The following is a 20,526-nucleotide window of genomic DNA, read 5'->3' as shown; positions in this document are numbered from 1 at the left end:
GCGTCCCGCAAACCTGTGCCATGTTCAATGGTACTGCGCCTCGGGGGATCGAGTTTCAGCTTCAAGAAAGCGCCCTCGGAGTTTCCGAAGCAGATTGAGTGGGCAGCTGTTGATCTCGAGCTGCGTCCTTTGATGTGTCGAAGGCAAGACGGATTTCATCGTAGGCGCCCGTACCGCCCTCAGTGCTCACTAGACGCGCTGCCCTTTTTGCGGCAGCTTCCAGGCGAGCGACACTCATATTCTTCCCCAGACTCCAACCGCTCTCTGTATTGGCGACGTAATCGACCAATATCTTGTACATTTAAAACATCACAAGAGCATAGTTCCATTATGGTCGACGGCGACGATCCTTACTACATGAGGCTTGGCAAAGCCTTGTGCTGGCGATGTGTTCCTGCGCCCATGGTTCCCCCGCCCAAACCCAATCACTACATCAGCTTCTCTGAGACCACTCACCGTTGATTTCAGGATTTTTCCTCGAGTCTGGATTCCAGAGGATTTTGAGCTTCGCAAGTTCTACTTCTTTCTGAGGGGTCATACGTGGCGGGGGCTGAGCATGACGGCCAAAGCTTTCCCCACGCCCCCCGCTCCGACTTTCTTCCTATGACCGTCAAGACCGTCCAGCGTATCCTTCAGCTACCCTTTGCGTTCTTACCAGACGATGGCGAACGCGTACCGCTGTCCCCGCTGCACGTCGCTGCACCGCAGGTCGCCCTCATCGTCATCGTCGCACTCAGGCTGCCGTACTACGTCAAGGTCGCTGCTACCATCCCCGTTATGACCACGGTCGTGTATGTCGCTACACACACTACCATAGGCACGCCAAGCGAGCACTATGGGTTCGGCAGCGCCTTCCTGTCGCTGCTCTTCTTCAACGCCTCCCTCTTCGTCTGGTTCACGGACCCGATGTCCGAGTACCGCTACGTCCGCGACGCCAACACAGCACCACTCGGCGCACGGGGGCTGTTTTCCCGCGTGTACAACGTCCTCTGCATCACCCTCAACTACCGCCTGATCGGATGGAACACTCAGGTGGGCACGCTTCCTCCCTTCTTAGTTCTGACCCCGAAGCCGACCTGGGTGAACCCGCTACAGGTTTCCAACGTGCCCACACCGATCAAGGACAAATCCGCCTTCATCTTCCACCGCCTCTATCAGCTTCTCCTCACCATGCTCGTTCTCGACGTCGCCCAGTCCCACCTGCTCGCCAATGCTCCCGTCTACACCGCCCCGGACCCGCCGCGCCCGACGCTGCTCATCACCTGGGCCTTCCTGCTCTGCTCCTACAGTGTGATCAAGCTCTTCTACACCGTCGCATCTCTCGTCGCCGTCACGCTCGGACTAAGCGCGCCCGAAGACTGGCCAGACCTCTTCGGGCACTGGCGCGACGCGTACACCCTCCGCCGCCTCTGGGGCCGCGCGTGGCACCAGCTCCTCCGCCGCGTGAGTGCCCGTCTCTCGCTCGTCCGTCGCACCGCGAGCGGCGGCAGCACGTACGCTGACGCCCCGGCCCCTTCACAGCACTTCAGCGCGTGGGGCACCGCCGCGGTCCGCACGCTCGGCGTCCGGCGCGGGACGTGGCTCTCCTCGCAGGTGCAGCTGCACACCGCCTTCGCGGTCTCGGCCGCGATCCACACCTTCGGCGACGCCATGGTCGGCCGCCGCCTCGTCGGCGTCTCCGCGCCCTTCTTCATCGCGAACGGGCTCGCGATCGCCGTCGAGGACGCCGTCCTCGCGCTCGGACGGTGGTTGTGCCGGGGAGAGGAGCTGAAGGGGGAGGAGGGCCGGCCGCCGCCGTTGGCGCTCCGCGTTGCGGGCTACGTCTGGGCGACGGCGGCGATGAGCGTGCTCGCGGGCACCCTGTTCGTCCCCGCGCAGTTCGCGCTCGAGATGGTCGACAAACCCACGCTGCCGTTCTCTGTCGTGGGCTGGATGGTGGCGAAATCGGCGTAGGCGTGAGGTTCGGTGAGGGCCGTTGCAGCTGTGACTTTGCCGGGCGCGAGACAGATGCGACGACTACCGCCGGTCGGACCGTGCTTAGTTTGGAGTACCATATTCTCGTAGGCATCTAATATACAGGTATACAGCCATTCCTAGCGAGTCAAGAGTCTTCGGGAGGATTTGACCAGTAGAGGACGGCCGCGATAATACAGGAAAGCAACTGATTTCGAGCCGTCGAGTCAGTTGTGGGGGGAGCCAGAGCCAAGGCCGCAAGGTACATTGGTCATCAAGTAGGGAGGGGTCTTAAGGGTCGGAGTGGATCCAGTCGTCATGAAGGCTGATTCGAATAGGTTGCCACGGTCAAAGTCGCTCGCTGCATGGGTTCGGAGTTAGACGAAATGGATCTTTGCAAGGTAGCCTATGTGTATTGTTCGGCCACAGGAGTTGCGAGGATGGTTGAGAAACTGACCTCGCAAGACACGAAAAATTCGAAAGAGCTTATTGGGAGTTGCGAGGGCCGCAGAAATTGTCAGGCAGCCAGCATAGACAAGGCGGAGGGAATAAGTCCACGTCGAAGTCGAGATCCGACTCGGTAAGATCCACTCGCTGGTGCTCGAAGTTGCTGGGCACGTCTTCGTGAGCTAAGGGGCCATTCCACTCTTCGGGCGTTAGGCTCCTCGATTCGTCGTGGGTGAGAAGGAGCCCAGGGACGTCGGGAGCCATGAGTTGGGAGGATGTTGGCGAGGGTGAATCAGTGTGATCGGAAACCAACCACCAGGTGTTCAAGACCAGATCGTAACCAGAGTCTTCAGCCTTCAAGAAACTTGTATACAGGGTTACAACTCCGCTTCCTGGGCGTTGGAGTAGGATTGCGCAGGCGTCATCGCAAGGTCGAGGCCGCGTTCTCCACATCGTGATCATTGATGAGAGTCTGGGTACTTGCTTGAATGCGTTGACGACGTGCCAAAAGTAGGGAACGTACCTCTGCCTCAGTTTTCCGGCTCCGCGTCCTCCATCCTGAATATGGCTCTGTCGTCCGTCACCTCCGCCCTGTATCGAAGGAGTTTCGTATCCTGTTCCTGGAGCAAGGGTTGATAGTTGCTCATGGGGGAGGTATAATGGCAAAGGCGCACCTTGAGCTCGTTGGACGAGGTGCTCAATCCACTCTCGGAGCCCCTTGTTCTCCCCACCGCAAGCGTCTTGCTTCTTCAACCGTTCCTCTAGTCGTTCGACCTCGGCTTGTAGAGCCTCCGCTCTGTGGTCGTTGCCTAGGCGCAGCCTCCCGTACTTGGCGCTGCAACCGAAGTCGAAGAGATTGGCGACAAGCTGATGAAGCGTGGTGATGAGGATATGAAGAGAAAGGAGGGCGACGATATCTGGCGCAGCAGGTGAGCTAGGAAGAGGTACGTGATAGAGGAAGAAGCCGATGGGGATGGTCTGAAAGCATTACACGCGTTGAGTGGCCAGAAGAGCCCGGTATCCAGAGCCCGACCGCAATGTTCGGTCTTTCACGCAAGGTGGCTTATTATTATTATTATTATTATTTTCATTCTATCCCTATGTGTCACATATGCGCTCACGCAAGGTGGCCACATCATTTAGGAGGGAACTGACGAAATGATCGATTTCCTCGCCACGTGACAAGATCGAATGTGATACAATCTGGGCGCTACACGGACGAACACGGCCCGCCTCTCCTTCATGAACAACTACGAACATACCTCCGCGGTGCACGTTGGTTTCCCCGTCCGCAACGCGAACGAGTACTCACCCCGGGGGCCGCGAGAAGGCCTGCACCGATGCCCCGAGACCTCATTCCACCAGCTAACCCCTGCCATGCGCGCTTCTCGCAGGATACTTTCGGCGCGTCGACCTCTTCATCGGCCTCCAAGTGGCAACACGCCATAGCCAGCTCGGATGCAGGCTGCGTGGTGACGCGCGGCGCACACAGCGAGCAGCACGCGACGCCCCAGATGCAGAGATGCAGCGGTGGCTGTTGACGGGATACGGTGCGTGTGGCAGCCGAAATCGAATCATCCGCACGGGCGCACGGTGCGTGGAGGGCCATGAGTTGGACGTTGGTCCGCATGCGTGCCGTCCTCTCACGGGGCCCCGGCAGCGCAGACGACCCTCTGAATGGGGCGGACCAGAGCGGGATGGTCGTCGTGCTCTTGACTCCCGGCACTCTTGCTGGGGGCGTGAGTCGAGGAAGAGCGAGGGGGATGCTAGGAGAATAACAGCAGTGAGTCACTGAAGCGGCGCGGCCGATTGCAGGGGAGAGAGCAACAGAGAGCGGGGGAGGCAACTCACCGGGGGGAGTGATGGAGAGTGCGAGCGGGGAGCGCAGGCTTAAATGCGCCAGCAAGACAGGATTCGCGCGCCAATTCCCGTATTGCTCACATCACCTCAGTGCATTCCAGGTGGTCCGAAAGGCCGTTCGTCGCGAGGATGCCCTACGTGCGGACGAATGGCGAGAGGGGACCCTGACGGCGATGTGCAATTGTGGGTTCTGGGGCCGACGTCGGAGGCCGCCTAACACGGCGAGGTAACAGGAATGTTCCCTTTCATGGACAAAGCGATCCTGAATATCTGCCTCGAGCTCTGCACAGTGAGAGAGCGAGGGTTAAGCAGCGAATGTGGTACCAGAGCGTTGTTTACGGTTGTTGTGGTCTATAGCGACAGACGCCGGTCCGTTGCACCTTCTGGGCTTCTGGGCATCAACCGTGCGGTGTGTGCGTTGCGGAACCTGTACGGCATGAGGCGCTGTTGCACCCACGCCGATTCATGAGGTCTCTGAGAGAGAACCGAGAAGAGGCCGCGATACCGGGGCTGCCGTTGGATGAGCGTCAATGGTAACTATAAGCGCTGAAGCGGAGTTCGGATCCTGTTATGGGAGCGGCCTGAAAATAATCCATCGGGTGCGCTCCGGATCACTACATTACATGCCGAAGTCTCATGGAGGTGCAGCACGGGTCTGAGTCAGCTCACTGAGCATTCAGCGAAACAAAGGTTCGATTTGGCGCAGCGACGGTTTGGAGCAAGTTTGGCTGAGAGAGCAGTGGAAGGTGCTTCTGAAGAGCTGGAGAAGAGGTGCTGCATCTGTAGCAATACTGAACATGATTTTTTGGACTCAGAGTTGAAGGGTGGCTCCCAACACAAGGCTTTTGGAGGGCGCCGTGACGTGCACGCGGATGTTGCGGCCTTCGATCCATTCCGGATCGCAGACGCCGGTTATAGCAAGAGCGTAGCATTCTCGTCCTACGTTGAAGGCCCCAAAGGAGACGACATTATGTTTATTCGTCACACGGCACGAGATTAAATTGTGAGCCTGGCAGAAAATCGAGTGATAGGGAGTCTACAGATAAGTATGTTACATGTCGAGGACAGACCTCTTCCGGAACATCGAACCTGGCTACAAACAATAAGACTGGTGAATGCAGTCCTCGAAACATCGTCTCACCGCCTACCACGATCCAGGCCTACAGGACGATCCCAACATCGTCATCCTGGCGCCCGTGCTGCGTATCGAAGCTGTTCTTGCTGTTGCTCCAAGCCACCGAGTCCGATCGCCCGTACCCGTACCCAGACCCGCCCCCGTACCTTTGCGCCGCGCGAGAGCACGAGCGCAGGGTGTCGTCCGTATCGCTGCGGTGGACGACGACGTCGCATTCGACTTGAATGTTGATCGCCTTCGTCGGAGAGGAGCCTCGCGGCTGCATCTCGAACCCGCCGTGTTCGTCCTGCTCCCCGTCGCGGAACATCCGGCCGAGCTTGGAGGAGAACCTCCGGATCTGCCGCCGCGCATTCTCCTCCTTCCACGACGCAACCGTTTCCGCGCTGCATGCGGCGGGTGGCGGGCTTTGGAGGCGTCTGGCGGAGATCGGGTCGAGAGGTTCGCCGCCGAAGGCATCCGGCTTCAGAATCATCCAGCTCGGGGGGCGGTGTGTGTTGTCGAACACGGTGGGCGAGCCGGGGGTTTGGTTCATGACAAAGCTGCTGATGATTCCCGGTTTGGTACTCGCGGAACGCGGGAGGGTGTCGTTGCTGTCCCATATGGGCGATGTTCGAGGCATGTCGTCCCGCGAGTTGATCCTGATTGCAGTAGTCAGAACAGCGTCTGCGGAAGATGGGTCCCAGAAGACCTCACGTTGCAAGGAGGGTATTGGAATATACTGGCAGATCATATGTTACGCTGAGAATACATGACTGTGAAGCCATCACTCACTTTTCGTAGCGATGAAGTCGATGGCGATGTATATATGAGGATTCGGCCACGCTAGAGCCTGTGGTTCGTGTGATAAGTGATGTAGGAGGTGTACAGTGTAGTACATCGGGTACTCACTGCAGCGAAGGCTAGCATCGTAGAAATCCTGTCAACGCGAAAGTGTGAATATCGGTTATTCCTGGCGTCCCACGATCCAATACTCACCCTACTAGAACTCCTGAGAAACAATGTCAGTAGATGATCGAGTTCCCTCTGTTCCATACACACCGGTGTTGATAGTGTAAGCCGTCAAGATCCGTAAGATGGTGTCAGTTTTCCAGCTGATCCTACTGGATGTATCAGCGTCTCGATAAATCAAAGGGTGTATTGTCCCATACAAGTGATCCCCTCCTCTGTAGCGCAGGCGATGGAAGCTGTAGATGAGAGAGGCGGCAAGCAGGAAGTTCGCTGCTGCAGCCATCCCAGAGTGGGTGCAGTTCAGCAGCTGGTTTAATCGGCCCGTCAACGGCAAGATTTTTAGCACGCTGTTGATGTGATTAGTCAGGGAAGCATACCTTCACGGTAAACGCGGCTTGGTTATCAGGCCAAAGGAACCTGAAAGTGCATAAGTTGACGACACCGACACTAAAATGGGCCGAGGTACTCACAAAATCACTGTCGCAGCTATTGAACGGGTCAGTATGATTAATTGTCAACAGATTCAAGTCGACCGACCTAGCGTCATGCCTGGAACATGATGTATAATGCTCCAGCCAAACAGCGAAGTAAATGAGAGCACTGATCACCCACCGAATTGCCCGACAGTAAGAAGTGCCTAGACCAGAATCGTTATCGGAGAGGTCATATTCAAGGGATACCGACGTACCACGGCGACAACAACCTGCGTACTGAACCTTTCTCTAACTATGGAGCGCTTAGAGGCAGGGTCACCTTGTCATTGGGGAGGGACGTACGCTTGTGCACCTTGTGTGCGTAGTAGCTACAGCCTTGGTTACCTAGGGAAAGAACGCACAACGAGATCGTTACATGCCTTTGACAAAGAAGAACAATCGTGCCCTAAGCAGACATCAGAGACTTGAATAATCTGCATAGCACACTACATACCGATATCACACCGAGTGGCTTCGAACAGTCATATATCAGAAGTCAAACGAGCGAACACACGAGGCAGGCCAAACTGCTCGCCATGTACCTTTGCAGACCTATCACAAAGAATGAGGACGTGTTCAGGCGGACAAGGTAAGATACGCACCAAAAGTTTTTGCTAAGCGTGACATTGAGTGCGTCGCCCTTGATGAGATAGTCGTAGCTGAGCGGTGGGAGGAATCGGTTGGTAACAGTTCACATTATCGAAGATGATGAAAACTCACTTGGTGTGCATGCACCACACACTGTGCGCGGTATCGAGTACTCTGGTATGACGTTAGAGGGAAGAGGGAAGAGAGGTGATAGTATCCGCCGCACATGACTGCGAAAACCTACGGGTTAGATCAGCAAATGTAGGGATGATCAACATCGGCGCCTGCATATGTCTCACCAACACTCTCGTGTGCCACGCATCGGCGTAAAAGACGCAGATGTAACGGAGCATCTGGTGGATGGAGAATCCATACAACCTACGTATTCATTCAGTGTCGGTCGCGGAGGAGAGAAAAAGATGACCTACATGAGGCCGATGAACGTCCCAATGAGTAGAGCCCCAATAGTGCTGTCGAGCGTGTGTGGGTTGGATGCCGGAGGAGACATGACAGGTACGGTAGCGTTGAGGATGTCCATGACTCGGACTGAGAGAATCGTAAGACTCAGGCTAGGAACCTTGAGGCCGTGTTGTGATGATTGTGTGCTATTGCTCGAGTACTATATACCTATGCTTCGTCCAAGTAGCCCGGCTACGAAGCGGACAAGGACAGAAAGAGAATCCGTCAGAATCAGGTCCGGCAATGGCGGCATCCCACATCCAAGGATTGCTGTAGGCAGTGTCTGGAATCCGAGTACATCTGTATGTGTATAAATGTGGAGCGAGATCGTGGCTTACCTGGTAATCTGCTTATTCACCACTAGTGACATTGTATTCACCCCCCTTTGGGCAGATCCCCGAGCATGGGAGTCGCTTTTCATGGCTGTATCAGGCTTACAACTAACTCTGGCACTGGGAGGAACGGTGAATGAAGGTTTCCGCATAATAACAGCTACAAGGGCCGCTTACCTCCGACAGCCATCCATCAGCAACCGCTGCCATATCGATCCAGCACACGTGATGCTGGGCACACCAGAAGGGACAGACTCTGGAGACGACAAAAATCTTACAACCACGGCCAGATTAGAAGCTATGTAACACGAAGCGTCTAGCCATACCACTAGAGATACAGCGGATACCATCAGTACATTGCGTCCGTGAGGGATGTGTGGGAAGGGGTAGATGCGGTGGGAAGCCATGGAAGGAGAATAAACATGATGAAAAATGGGTCGTGGACGGAGCATGGATCGAACCGTGGGCAAATTCTGTCTGGCTGAGTACAGACGAACTAACGGGAACACGAACGAGAAGCAAGGGCCGTGCGGGTAGAAACTAGCACAGAGCGTGTGATGACAGCCGGCGAGAGCAATTTCTGGACACGAGCGGACAAGGGATACTTAAGCACCCCGACGAGCCTGGAGGCGGGAGCCCCGCCACACTCCCTTCTTTTCGACGGTCTGAAAGCCCTCTGTGTCCTTGGGCTGGTCCTGCGCAGGTGGAGGAGGGGGGACGGCGGGAGACGCAGGGCGAGCGGGAGACGCGTCTCCAGGACTACCGCCGTCCTTGGCCGCCAAACGCGCCCGCCATCCACCACCACTCGTCGGAGCGTTGGCGGTCGCACCTGCGAACGCACCAGGACGGTACTTGCCAGGTGTTCCGGGTGCTGGGCTTTCTGTCCGGGGTGGGGTAGCGGCAGGGGGAGCGCGGCGCCAGCCATCGTCTCCGCCCCGCGATCCGAAAGGTGAAGGGCGAGCTTGTGGGACGGCAGCAGCAGCAGCTTGTGGGGCGGCGGCAGCAGCTTCCTGAGCCTTGCGTTCTGCTCGCCTCCGCAGTGCCTCCTCTTCGCGCTGCTGCTGGCGAACAGCGTCTTCGTGTGCCTTCTGACGTTCCTCATCTCGCTTCTTCCGCCTGGCGGCGGCGAGCTCCTCTTCCTCGCGCTTCTTGGCTTCGATGGCAGCAGCGGCAGCGGCCTCTTCCTCGGCCTTGCGCTCCTCCTCCGCAATGCGCACTACACACGACACGATCACCAGTGAGCAATGAGACGAAGACGAAGAATAGCAAGATCACGAACCTGCTTCGATACGCTCCTCTTCCTCCTCCTGCTCGCGCCGCCGGTGCGCCTCTTCCTCCCTCCGTAGACGCTCCTCTTCGCGACCCTGGAGAATCGAAGCACGACGCTTGGCTATCTCGTCCTCCATCTTCTTCTGCGCAATCGCCTGTGTCTTGGTGTACTCCTCACCACGACGAGCGGTGATGGTCTCCTTGATCTGCTGAACGTCGATGACCATGCGCGAGAGCCGCTTCTTGGTCTCCATGTCGTGGAGATGCGCTTGACGGTGAGCTTCCAAGTGACTCTTCCGTGTTTCATCGAAGGCCGCGCGGTCATTGGCCTGCTGCACCTCGTAGTCCTTGGCGAGAAGCGGGCGCTCCTCCTTGCGGTATGCACGCTCGACGTGGTCGAGGCGCTTGGAGAGGATACGCATGCGCTCGTTGAGCTCCTTCTTCTCCTTTTCGAGCTGCTCGACTTGAAGACGCATAAGATTGTCCGAGTTGAGGTTCTCCATATCCTGCAGAGGCACGCATGAGCATTTGACTGCAACGGGGAAGAAACTGAGAACGTACCTCGATGTCCACCTTCAGAGTTCCCTTCTCCTTCATGCTTTGCGCGAGCTTCTTCGCCTCTTCGATCCGGACGCGTTCCATCTCCTTGCGTACACGTTCAGCCTCCTTGTTGCGCAGCTCCAAAACGGCCTTGCGGGCCTCCTCCTCCTGCTGCCTGCGAGCAAACTCAGCGCGACGGCTAGCCTCCTCCTTCTCCTTGCGGACGGAGAGCTCAGAGAGTAGCTCGCGGCGACGAGCAACAATCGCACGCCGGATCTGAAGGGCTTTGCGCTCGGTTTGGGCGGCGGCGACGAGCGCGGCGAACTTGGTCTGCTGTTCCTGTTCGCTAAGCGCGGTCGGGGGGTAGATAGTCGCCAGCGAATTGTGAAGTGTGAGGGCAACACTGCTGAGGCGGGTGCGCACGAACTCCGAAGTCGAAGGCTGAACGGCGCCCGAGTTCGCCATGGAGGTCGACGAATTAGGATCTTCTACAACGGCGAAGGCGCTGTCTGCGAAGGTGATGCTGCCGGCGGCGTGGTCTACACGAACATTCAGCTCGCCGCGACGAGCGCAACCCATGATGTAGGCCTCAATTTGCTCGTCGTCGTAGGAGCTACCACCCTCGACCTTGATGTCCCGAAGAGGAGCAGCGAACTCAAGAAGCTTGTCAATTTTCACAGTGCTGTAGACCTGTGAAAGTTGCGAAAGGAGACGAGAGAGGAGGGCATGTTGAAGGAGCGGGATATAGGAAGAGTACAGAGTGTCTTCCGCAAGGTTTTGGAGGAGAGGAGCGACGGAAGCGCACAAGGTCAGGGGGTCGAATGTAACTTCCAGGACGTTGTACAACGACTTGACGGAGGCGGGAGAGAGCCTGAGCACGTTGCGGGACAACTGTTGAGCGCTATGAGCAATGGTTCAAGGACCACAACTGGATACATACCGCCTCACGCAGAAGACCGGTACGAGTGGGGGTTTTGCTGAGACCGAGAAGGGCGCTCAGTCGACCGTTCTTGCCCTTCGTCTCCTCAACACCTTCTGCACCACCGAGCCCGACGGGGACGGCGAGCGCGCTGACGAGAACCTGGCCGGCCAACCGGCTCATCTCCTCATCTGACTTCCCACCGATGGCAGAGACCATGGCATAGTAGCGCCCCCAGGCAGCAGCGTGGTAGAGTGCGTTGCCACTCATGAGGAAGATCTTCGTGAGTTTCTCGTAGTAGTTGGCCATCATCGTCGGGCGTGGTGCCTTCTTGGCCATAGTGAGGAGGTTGTGAACGTCCTCGACGGAGCGGAAAGCTTCTTGCCATAGCTCGAGTTCCACCGAGGTGTTGAGCTGAGCGAAGCGAGTGTCGAGGTGGTGCTGAAGGGTGTCGGGGTCGGAGAGGTTGATGGCGTGGGGCTGGTGAGCGTACTTGGCGACATTGCCAAGGTGGAGACGGAGAGTCTCGCAAAGACGGCGGAACTCGACCTTGCGCTGGTGTTTCAAGCAGAACTTGAAGGCTTGTTGGGCGATTTGCTGTATTTCCGGCGGAGGTTACGTCAAGAAGGATGCAGGGGCAGCACCGCAGACGTACCTGGTAAATGCTTTCAAGCCGCGCGTTGTTCTTGAGGGTCTCCAGAGCGGTGCGGTAGCTCTCCCAAAGGAACTTGAGCCAGGGGGTAACGAGTGCACGGTCCGTTCGGTCCTTCGTCTGATCGCCACTGACCGCACCGAGGAGGATGCTCTCCGGAGTCTCGCTCGCCTCCAGATCATCCACATCGAGAGCGATGGCCTTGTCGGCCTTTTCCTGGGCATCTTGGACCTTCGCATCGGCAAGTTGAATGAAGCGGTTGACAACGACCTCGATTGACGCCACACTCGAGTTCTGAGCGATGTTCTTGTACTGCATGAGACCTTCCTTGGCGGTACGACCCTTGCGAAGCTCAACGCAGAGCTCAATGAAGCGGAGCATGATGGGTTCTAGGGAGACGAGAGGAGTGGAGCGGAAGCGTTTCGAGGAGAACATTTCGGTGAGGGATTGGAGGGCTGCATGGGTCTGGCCGACAGAGACGAGGCCCTCGGCTTGCTTGAGGACCGTCTCTGGCTTTGAGAACGGCGCCATAATGGGCGATTTTTGAGTGGGGGGTCTGTGGGGGCGTCGAGAGCGACAACGGTGAGGACGGCAGCGATGAGGGCGATGTTGGCGACGGGCACGAAAAGTTGCGGCAAGAGCAGACAAGGTTTTCGGGATTGAAGCTCCGCGGGCGCCTGATTAGATAACGGAGCCGTGCGTGACTCAAACCCTTCCTCGGGTTCTGTCTCCGCCATTGGCGACCAACTCGCGGTGCACGCCCCCATCTAACTACCATCTCACTCAGAAGCCGTTTCCCAATGGCGCTGGCGGTCCTTGGGGTCGGCGAGCGCGCGGGTGCGAAAGAAGGTACTATTCGAAAAGTTGAATAACTTAAGTGCGAAAGATACACTACTTATGCAATAGGTCTACAGGTACGCAATAGCCTAAGAATGTCCCGGCAGTATCTACTATGAACGAGCGACAATGGATATACGAAGGCCCACAATCTCACGGTAATTAGTCCTTGTCCTCTTCCGCCGCTTCCAGCATCATATCTGGCGTAGCACAGTCAACACAAACGCAAGTCTTGAAGGCGAAGGAAGGCTCACCATTCCACATGGATCCATTCATGGACGACATGAAGTCGTCATCGCTCGCGCGCGAGTCCCTGAGCATCGAACCATCCAATCTGCTTAAATGGGGTCAGTTACACCGCTTGACACACTACGAGAGTACGCTCACCTGCTGCCAGCGTCGATGGACAACATGCTAGCATCACTTGTGCGTTGACGACGCTGTAATGGTCTTGACGGCGTATCCACAGTGAGCGAGATATCAGCAGACGTGAGACCTGGAGTCATGGACATCGGGGTCCCCATATCCGTGGCACGATGGACGGGGGTCTGGAATGGCGAAGTGATGTCTCTTGTTGTTAGTGGAGGTGTGGCGGGAGTATCGTCGATCATAATCGCCGGGACTCCTTCTGGATGTATGTCAGTACATTGAATAAGGGTAGGATAGAAAGATACTGACCTGGTTGCTCGAAGTACTGCATCCGCGCCTGATCACGTTGGGCTACATACCGCCGGCGGTACAGGATCATGAGCAGGAGCGACTGCACTCGATCAAAATCGACGAGATCTGTGACCAGTTTGTTGGTCTCCGTGCGAACAACCAGATCCTTCAGACTGCACAAATAGGTGAGTATGCGCGGGCTTACAACAGCGAGAGCAAGGAACGTACACGAGGGCTTCACGATCTACGATCAGCTTGTGGTGAGCCAGAAGTAGGAGCATGTTCGTGAACGAGATGCCTTTGCCGGGCTCATGGGAGATGCGAGCTTCGTGGTAGAGCCGGTTGTATAGGTTCTTCCTCCGCTTCATCGCTGGTCGGTCAAGACCGCCGAGAACAGCTTCGGTGCGGTTGAAGTCGAAGCCGTCAATGATCTTCTCCGACGGTGAGTGCCTATTGTGAGGATCCCTTGACATAGCCATGATGCGAGGAATGGAGTGCTCCGTTGGATAGATCTTGACCTCGAAAATACCACTGAGACGCTGTAGATCATAGGTGAGACCAAACCAATGTTCTCGACGCAGATCCTGAGCACAACTTACTCCGAAAAAGCGAACGAAGTTGTGCCGCTCCAGATAGCCGGTCCTGGGGTTTGCAAACTCGGCCCAGACCTTCTTGAATGCGCGCATCTCCTCTCGGGTGATCGATTTGGCGCCGCCGGACATTTGAAACACGTAGTAAAAACTCTCAACCACCACACCAGTGAACAAATTGGCGAAGATGTACTGCGATACAGGGTAAGCACAGGAGAGCACCGGCGAACTCGAGAGACTCGCCATGCTCAGGAGGTTCCATGCAATGAAGAGGACAAAGGCCCAGCCGACACTGCCGCAATCGGTATCACCATCGGAGCTGATGGTGCAACGAGGGTAGTCCGATGCGCTGAAAGACGATTAGCCGCGTCTAATGCTTACATGACGCTCCACTCACTAGTCGTGCATGAACTGGTTCCAACCCTCTCCGGTAGTCATGAACGCAAGCATGACCAGTGCATTAGCCATGCTAGTGTAGTTCATGTTCCGCGTTTCGCCAGTCCCAAACTTCGTCAAGCTGAATACTTCGACGTAAAGGATGGCGAAGAAGATGAACAGGATGACCCAAAGAGTAAGCAAACTGAGGATAACAGGCAAACTTCCACTGTTGGATGTAGCCATTAGCAATTGTTCGCGTCGACAGGTGCTGAGACTTACACAGCGGTCTTGAACAACTTATTGAGACTATTGACTCGCTGGACCAGCTTAAGCGCGATACATGTGATGAAGAGTTTCTGAAGCTGGTCAATGAGGAAGCTCGAGGCGCCAAGATGGACGATAAGCTGGGTGAAGAAACTGCCGAAGGCGACCACGACGTCGAACATGTTCCAGCCATTGGCGGTGTAACTGGTCCAACCCAGTCCGTAGAGCCGGACAAGTACGTCGACGCAGTAGGTGACGCTTATGGCGATGAAAAAACCCTCTGCAAAACAAAATCAAGTCAGATTCACATGCACGTACCATAAATCTATTCTCTTACCTCGAATGTCATCCAGAAGCTTCTCCTGAGAAAAGGTTTGCGTCCTAGATTATACAATCGGTGAGTTCACGGCACCAAGTCAATGCGTTAGAGACTCACATCAGGGCGATGATGTGCAGAGCAAAGAGAGTTGTCATCATCCGCGACCACCAACCGTGTTTGTGAACTGCTCGGTCGAAGCACCACCGTCGGACTGCCCAGGTCGGTCGTCGCTTCGGGCGCTTCGAAGGCCGTTGCCGCTTGATCAGCTTCTGCAAGTCGATCCACTCGCGCTGGGGCTGTGTGAGCAGGGCGGAGCCTGTCTTCGAGGTGAAGTTGCCGATGATGATACTGTCGACCAGAGTCAGCGCGACGGAGACCCGAACCGGCGACCGCACTTACCTAACGAAGAGCGTGAAGATCACGACGCCACCGAGCAGGTTGTAGATGAGGAAGAAGATGGAGTTGACGACGGACGCGTTGTTGACAGGCTGCAACCCTTCGCCACGAACACCCATCACCACACCCAGGACATCAATCCAACCTTCCAGAGATACGATCTCGAAAAGAATCAGGAGCGACTGGCGGAAAGTGTCGAAGGAGAACTTGGTGGAAGGCTGCGGGTTATCCCATACTCGAGGCACCAAGTAAGGCAAGTTGATGTTGGTCCCGTCCAACGCGGCGTTATTGCTGAACTCGTTGACGCAGTCGGAGATGGAGTTGATGCCCGAGCCGGTATCGTTGCATTGGTTGGTGATACCGGCGAAGATGTTGAGCCCCCAAACGGCGTACGGAATCATGTACAGGATGGCCAGCAAGGCCGCATCGAGGATACGGACGATTCCGGAAATGATGAGTGATTCGAACGTGGAGCGCATCTTTTCGACGAGAGTGATGAGACGCAGTGCCCGAAGAGCCTTGAGCGACCGGGTGATGCGACTGAGACCGCCGATGAAGATGAGGCCCGTAACAGAGTTGATGAGGACGCCGGCGAGGATGAAGAAGTCCAGTACGTTCCAGATGCTACGGACATAAGCATTTGGGGTGAACGAGAAGCCATCCGCGACAATCTTGATGATGAACTCGAGGAGGAGCATGAGTGCAAACGAGCCCTCAGCGATGTCGAACCATGTCCCGCGGAAGAGGCCGTTGTCTTTGTAAAATTGGCGTCGATAAAGAGGAGTCGCAATACTCTCCACGACAATTCCGGCGACGACCGTCAGCAGCAGGATAAGTTGGAAGATTGGATGCGCAATGGGGGAGTGGGGTATGCCGAAAATGCGATCTCCACCGGCCGGGGCTACAAGTTTTTGACACATGCGCCGAAGCCAGTTCTTCTGTGAGAAAATCCAGAAGGTCTTGTCGTAGGTGGGATGATCGCGAATGAAGTCAGCCTTCTGGGCACGACGCTCGTACATCGCATCGTTGAGTTCCTCCACGTCGACAGTGTCGTTGTTAAGAGCGGCAAGGACCTCCAAGTGTCGTTCAGTCTCTTCGTCGATCGCATCGGCGGGCACCGTGGAATCGCGACGGGTGTTCCGGAGAGTGGTCATGGGCACGTCGCCGGCAGTGATCTCGCCAGCGAATAGGCGCTGAAGCTTGCGGAGGGTCGACTTCGCTGAATAGTTCCGCAACGAGCCTTGACGCTTCACAGACGCATCCTGAACAAACATGAGTATATTTGCATCTTTATGAGGAGGAAATGCGCACCTTGACGGAGCCTTCCCTTTTCGGGAGGGTGTAATCCTGGACAAGGGCTTTCTGCATCGGCAATACCAAGTTGGACGGAAGTTCGACTTCGATGGCCTTCGGTTGAGCCTTCAACCACCGGTACGGATTCAACTTGCGAAGCCATCCAGCTCGAACTTGTTGTGGTCGATGTGACGCCCAGTAGTGAGAGGCCTGTCTGCTACGCTTAGACTCTTCGGCGACGTCGAAGTTCTCATTGATGACGGCAATGAACATTTGAAGCACGATGTCTGAGGTCCGATGAGTACGACAAATGAGCAGCAACCGCGGAATAACTCACAGTTCGCAAAAAACATCCAGCCAGCAATGAAAAAGATGGTGACTATCGATTGGCGAAGGGGTATCTCGGCCTTGGCTGCTTGATAAAGCACGTCGGTCCAGTTCTCGGATGAGAAGATCTGGTAGATAGCGATGAAGGCGTTGTACAGTGTCCCGAAATCAACAGGCTCGCCCTCTTTGACGTCTCCACTAAGGAGCTGGACGGCGACGAGCGAGACGAGTAGGTTGATTTCAATGAGGAACAGAGACATGTTCGCTAAACCGTACATATTTCCGAAGACAGCGAGCTGATCCAGGAGGCATCAACAAACCAGAACGGACAGCGCGGACAACCGTACTCACCAGCAAAGGCTTCATCCTGGGGATTTCAAGAATGACGCGGTAGAAACGCATGAGTTGAAGGAATGTGAGCCAAGGGTAGACTTTCGAGTTGTGGATAGCGGGTATCTGAATGACCGTTGTGCCGATCGCGAGAAATAAGTCCAACAAGTTTTGTCCACGGAAGAAGAACTTCCTCCAATCGGGGAGGTAGGCCAACACACGGATTACGATCTCGACGTCGAAGGTGATTGTAAGCGCTAGCTCGCCTTTGTCAAGGATTTCTTGGTGCAAGTCGGACATGTTAACCGTCCGGGTGGCTTGCAGGACGACGGATAGAAGCGCGAAGCCAACCCAGCACCAACGAATGTTCTCGTAGATGTCTCGTAAACGATTCCGGCCGGCGACCCGTCGACCGTCGACCATGGACCAGCCTTCTTCTTGTTCGTCTACGACTGGAGCAAGACTAGAGTGTGCCATATTAGGTTTCACACAATGACTACGGAGAAGACTTGAAGCGTACGGTGCAGCCCCAAAGGCGCTCTTCTTGGTGTCCGAGCGAATGGCGGAGAACGTGTTCGTAATGACCGCGACGAACAGGTTGATGAGCCAGAAGTTGAGCACGACAATGCAGATGATGAAGAACACGCAAGACACGAAGAACTCCGAGTCCATCATCTGGTACATGAGGGGTGACCACTGTAGGGAGGATTTAGAAGATACGTGGTGCGGGAAGTGGCAGGCTACGAACCCCATTGGCAGATGACACGATGATGACCTGCAGAGCTGCGAAGTAGATCGCGTCAAAGCTTTGTATGTTCTCTTGAGGGTTCGTCCCGCTCTCCTACGCAGTTGCGCAAGATTGTTAGAGTCATCGCAAAGAGGGTACGATATGCCTCACCTTGCAGGTCTGTCCCAAGGGGCAAATATAACCCTTGATCGTCGCATTGGTACCGTCTGCGTTGATGTATGGAGCCTCTTCGAGCGTGTTTGGATCAATGTACCCGCCACAGAACTGGCTCCCAAGTTGAATCGGGTCTCCTTGCGATTGAGCAATTTGGCATGTCCGACGAAAGGACCCGCCAAAAGATTGGATCCCAATGATTCTGGGACGTTATAAGACGATGCTAGCGCGAGAAGCACAATGCAGCACATACGAGAACAAGATCATGGCAAACAGCACGAAGTATGCGACACTTGCGAGGAGGGGCCGTGCTGTCTTCAACGAGCGCATGATTGTCTGATACCGCCGGTCAATCTAAATCCATGCATAGTGACCGTGGAAAGAGACTCACCGTGGTACCAGATGTAATAGCAAGGAGTCTTGCGGTTCGAAGAACACTTAAAGCACGAAAAACGCCGATGTGGTACTTGCCGTGCTCAATCCCTGCCATTGCCAAACCAAACGCAACCCAGAACCCAACGATTGCAAGGAAGTCGATTCGAGTCCAACTGTGTCGCAGGTAAGGAAGATTACGCTGTGTCTGGCCTTTGGAATCGGCGACAGAGAGTCGGAAGGGAAGGGCTAGAGTGTCGCTGGGGTTGTCGGATCGTAATGCTTTAGCAAAGAATGTGGGCTCAGAAGGGTTGCGCATGTGAGCGTGAGCAGCTTGAGCGCCTTCCATCACTTTCTCTATCATCGGTGACTTGGACTGCACGGTGTCCGAACGCGCTCGCGAGGGTGTTGCCGATTTCGAGATTGCATCGGCGGAGGTGGGTTGGGGAGGGACCTTGTTATGTGCGAGCATAAAAGGCCTGGCAAGATTTTGACGGAAGTTCCGGAGACGCTGTGTGATCGTAGCTCCTCTGCGGAGTGGAGGACCGGCATGTGACGGGGTACGGTTCAGGTTGAAGCTGGCTTCGACTGCGGTATTTGGGGGACGGTGGATGTCGGGATATGATGCGAACGGCGACGAAAAAAAGGTAGAGACAGGAACTTCCGGGTCCAGCAGGAAGCCAGAGACGCATATTCGAGCAAACGATTCTAGGCTGGAAACTGACGATTGGAGAGGTGCATGCAGAACATGAACGGATGACTCACGTGAACAAGCAGAACAACCCAAAGAGCGCATAGTCCTCCCAACGATGGAAATAGCCCGTGAGGGGTGGCGGGCGATCGTCCTTGAAGTCTTCGGGTAGTGCATGGTTGCGAGAAGCTTGAATGGTGAGGACGACGGCGTTTACAATGATCAATAACAATATAATGGGCTCGGTCCATCTAGGGTGGAGTGAGATACGCAGCATGAATGGCTTCAATAAACTCACGGAAATAGCAAGAACTTGTACATCGCAAGCCGCACTCTGCTACGAGGGCCGAAGAATCCCAGCGTGCGTCCTCGAATGGGCATGGATTTTGACAAGTCCGGCAGCACCTCGTCTTCGTGCACGTCCTCGTCCTCCTCACGCTCCCTCTTGCCCTCATCTAGGTCGTCCAAACGGGCATGGTCCTCGAGGCCACCGTTACCGAAGTTGACGACTCGCAGCGACGCGCGTTGAAGATTACGAGACATAGTCTTGAGTGTAGTCCCGGTCTTCTTGAGAGGAGAGTCGCTGTACCGCACCGTTCTTCGTCGCGACCCGGGAGACACGCCTGAACGTTCGGCATCCACACCAGACCAGTCACTCCCAGCGCCCTGTCGGGACATATTGGCCGTGAGATGAGCTTCGTCGTCGTCCCGTGTACTGTCGGTTGTGTCCCCGGACTCGCGGTTGTGTGTGGAGATGAGGGACGCGGAAGACTGGCCCGGAAGTGACGCCATGTAGATTGCGCTCGTGTCCTGATGGCGAACGGGTCCGGTGCGGTATGGGTACTCGTGGTAGGAACCCTCATCCTCCGTGGGCGAAAAGAAGGGATCTTCGGGGCCCCACGGTGCGCGGGCGTCGCGCGACGGGCCCGGGATGAGTGGAGGGTCTGAGAGCGGCAGATTGAAACGCAAAGGGTCCTGGATGGGGTTCGTACCGCCCCAGCTAGTGCGACGGCGAGATACACCGTCCGAGGATAGAGGTGTGGTGGGGCGAGAGGAGACGAGCGCAGCGGGAGTGCCAGGGAAATCTACAGCAGAAGAGGAGGAATGGTGTGAAGCAGAAGAGCGGCTAGAGTCCATACAGTCTAGGGAGGCAAATTCAAGGGAGGTCACTGTGCATGACGGCGGCGAAGCAAGGCTGAGCGGTTACTAGGTGCCCCCGCACCGCTTAAGCCGGTTGATTTCCCGCCCAGCGGAAACCCAAATGTGGGAGGGGACGCGCGGCGCCCATCACGCAGCCGGCGTCGGCAAACAGTGCGCCCTGCCGGAATTTGGGGCGGAAAGTGAACGTGTTCAGTTCAGACTGCGGGCGCGGACACTTGTTCTCTGCCCATTGCCTGCCCAGTCGCGCTTCCAGTTGACGTTGAGATCTCTGAGATCTCTAGTCTTAGAGTCTAGAGGCGGGAGAAATGCTGAAGTTCACGTCACGTGTGCATTGTCGATGTCCAGGTTCCCGCACTGCTAGCTGTGGCCAGCTAGATTGATATTGATTTCATGTCACAGTGTGCCACGGTAGACCCGAGGCCGCGATACTTA

At 56.0% G+C, this 20,526-nt stretch overlaps 5 protein-coding genes across 5 annotated transcripts; 1 reads left to right on the top strand and 4 right to left on the bottom strand.

Annotated features, from left to right (window-relative positions):
- Positions 1-603: 603 nt before the first annotated feature.
- BXZ73DRAFT_43655 (membrane bound O-acyl transferase family-domain-containing protein) lies at positions 604-1,953 on the top strand (the record flags this gene model as incomplete). Its single annotated transcript, XM_048019187.1, has 3 exons — positions 604-1,032; positions 1,096-1,443; positions 1,522-1,953. 3 exons carry the CDS (start codon positions 604-606, stop codon positions 1,951-1,953), a joined length of 1,209 nt encoding a protein of 402 aa, XP_047879947.1.
- A 486-nt stretch (positions 1,954-2,439) lies between these two features.
- Positions 2,440-4,009, bottom strand: BXZ73DRAFT_75831 (uncharacterized protein; the record flags this gene model as incomplete). The annotated part of the gene is made up of 4 exons (XM_048022292.1): positions 2,440-2,764; positions 2,924-3,020; positions 3,075-3,267; positions 3,713-4,009. 4 exons carry the CDS (start codon positions 4,007-4,009, stop codon positions 2,440-2,442), a joined length of 912 nt encoding a protein of 303 aa, XP_047879946.1.
- A 1,411-nt stretch (positions 4,010-5,420) lies between these two features.
- On the bottom strand, positions 5,421-7,942 carry BXZ73DRAFT_99242 (uncharacterized protein; the record flags this gene model as incomplete). Its single annotated transcript, XM_048027948.1, has 20 exons — positions 5,421-6,033; positions 6,089-6,113; positions 6,167-6,224; positions 6,284-6,311; positions 6,371-6,383; positions 6,434-6,492; positions 6,544-6,650; positions 6,721-6,760; positions 6,814-6,829; positions 6,881-6,892; positions 6,956-6,980; positions 7,032-7,069; positions 7,120-7,222; positions 7,271-7,288; positions 7,359-7,368; positions 7,419-7,475; positions 7,537-7,578; positions 7,631-7,644; positions 7,704-7,782; positions 7,833-7,942. 20 exons carry the CDS (start codon positions 7,940-7,942, stop codon positions 5,421-5,423), a joined length of 1,467 nt encoding a protein of 488 aa, XP_047879945.1.
- Positions 7,943-8,800: 858 nt separating this feature from the next.
- Positions 8,801-12,106, bottom strand: BXZ73DRAFT_88865 (uncharacterized protein; the record flags this gene model as incomplete). Its single annotated transcript, XM_048025102.1, has 5 exons — positions 8,801-9,411; positions 9,475-9,970; positions 10,026-10,895; positions 10,945-11,520; positions 11,579-12,106. 5 exons carry the CDS (start codon positions 12,104-12,106, stop codon positions 8,801-8,803), a joined length of 3,081 nt encoding a protein of 1,026 aa, XP_047879944.1.
- A 468-nt stretch (positions 12,107-12,574) lies between these two features.
- BXZ73DRAFT_88864 (Ion transport protein-domain-containing protein) lies at positions 12,575-19,725 on the bottom strand (the record flags this gene model as incomplete). The annotated part of the gene is made up of 22 exons (XM_048025101.1): positions 12,575-12,612; positions 12,667-12,746; positions 12,800-13,037; positions 13,091-13,245; positions 13,301-13,611; positions 13,672-13,854; positions 13,906-14,011; positions 14,060-14,266; positions 14,320-14,584; positions 14,642-14,685; positions 14,741-14,971; positions 15,023-16,281; positions 16,331-16,599; positions 16,650-16,935; positions 16,991-17,432; positions 17,490-17,665; positions 17,718-17,810; positions 17,868-18,072; positions 18,124-18,206; positions 18,262-18,955; positions 19,008-19,184; positions 19,232-19,725. The coding sequence occupies 22 exons, from the start codon at positions 19,723-19,725 to the stop codon at positions 12,575-12,577; spliced, it is 6,036 nt and encodes a 2,011-aa protein (XP_047879943.1).
- Positions 19,726-20,526: the final 801 nt, after the last annotated feature.

Source organism: Epithele typhae (genome assembly GCF_022376455.1).
Source record: "Epithele typhae strain CBS 203.58 chromosome Unknown BXZ73scaffold_11, whole genome shotgun sequence".
In the NCBI taxonomy this organism is placed as follows: domain Eukaryota; kingdom Fungi; phylum Basidiomycota; class Agaricomycetes; order Polyporales; family Epitheliaceae; genus Epithele; species Epithele typhae.
This window is presented reverse-complemented; position numbering and strand designations above follow the sequence as displayed.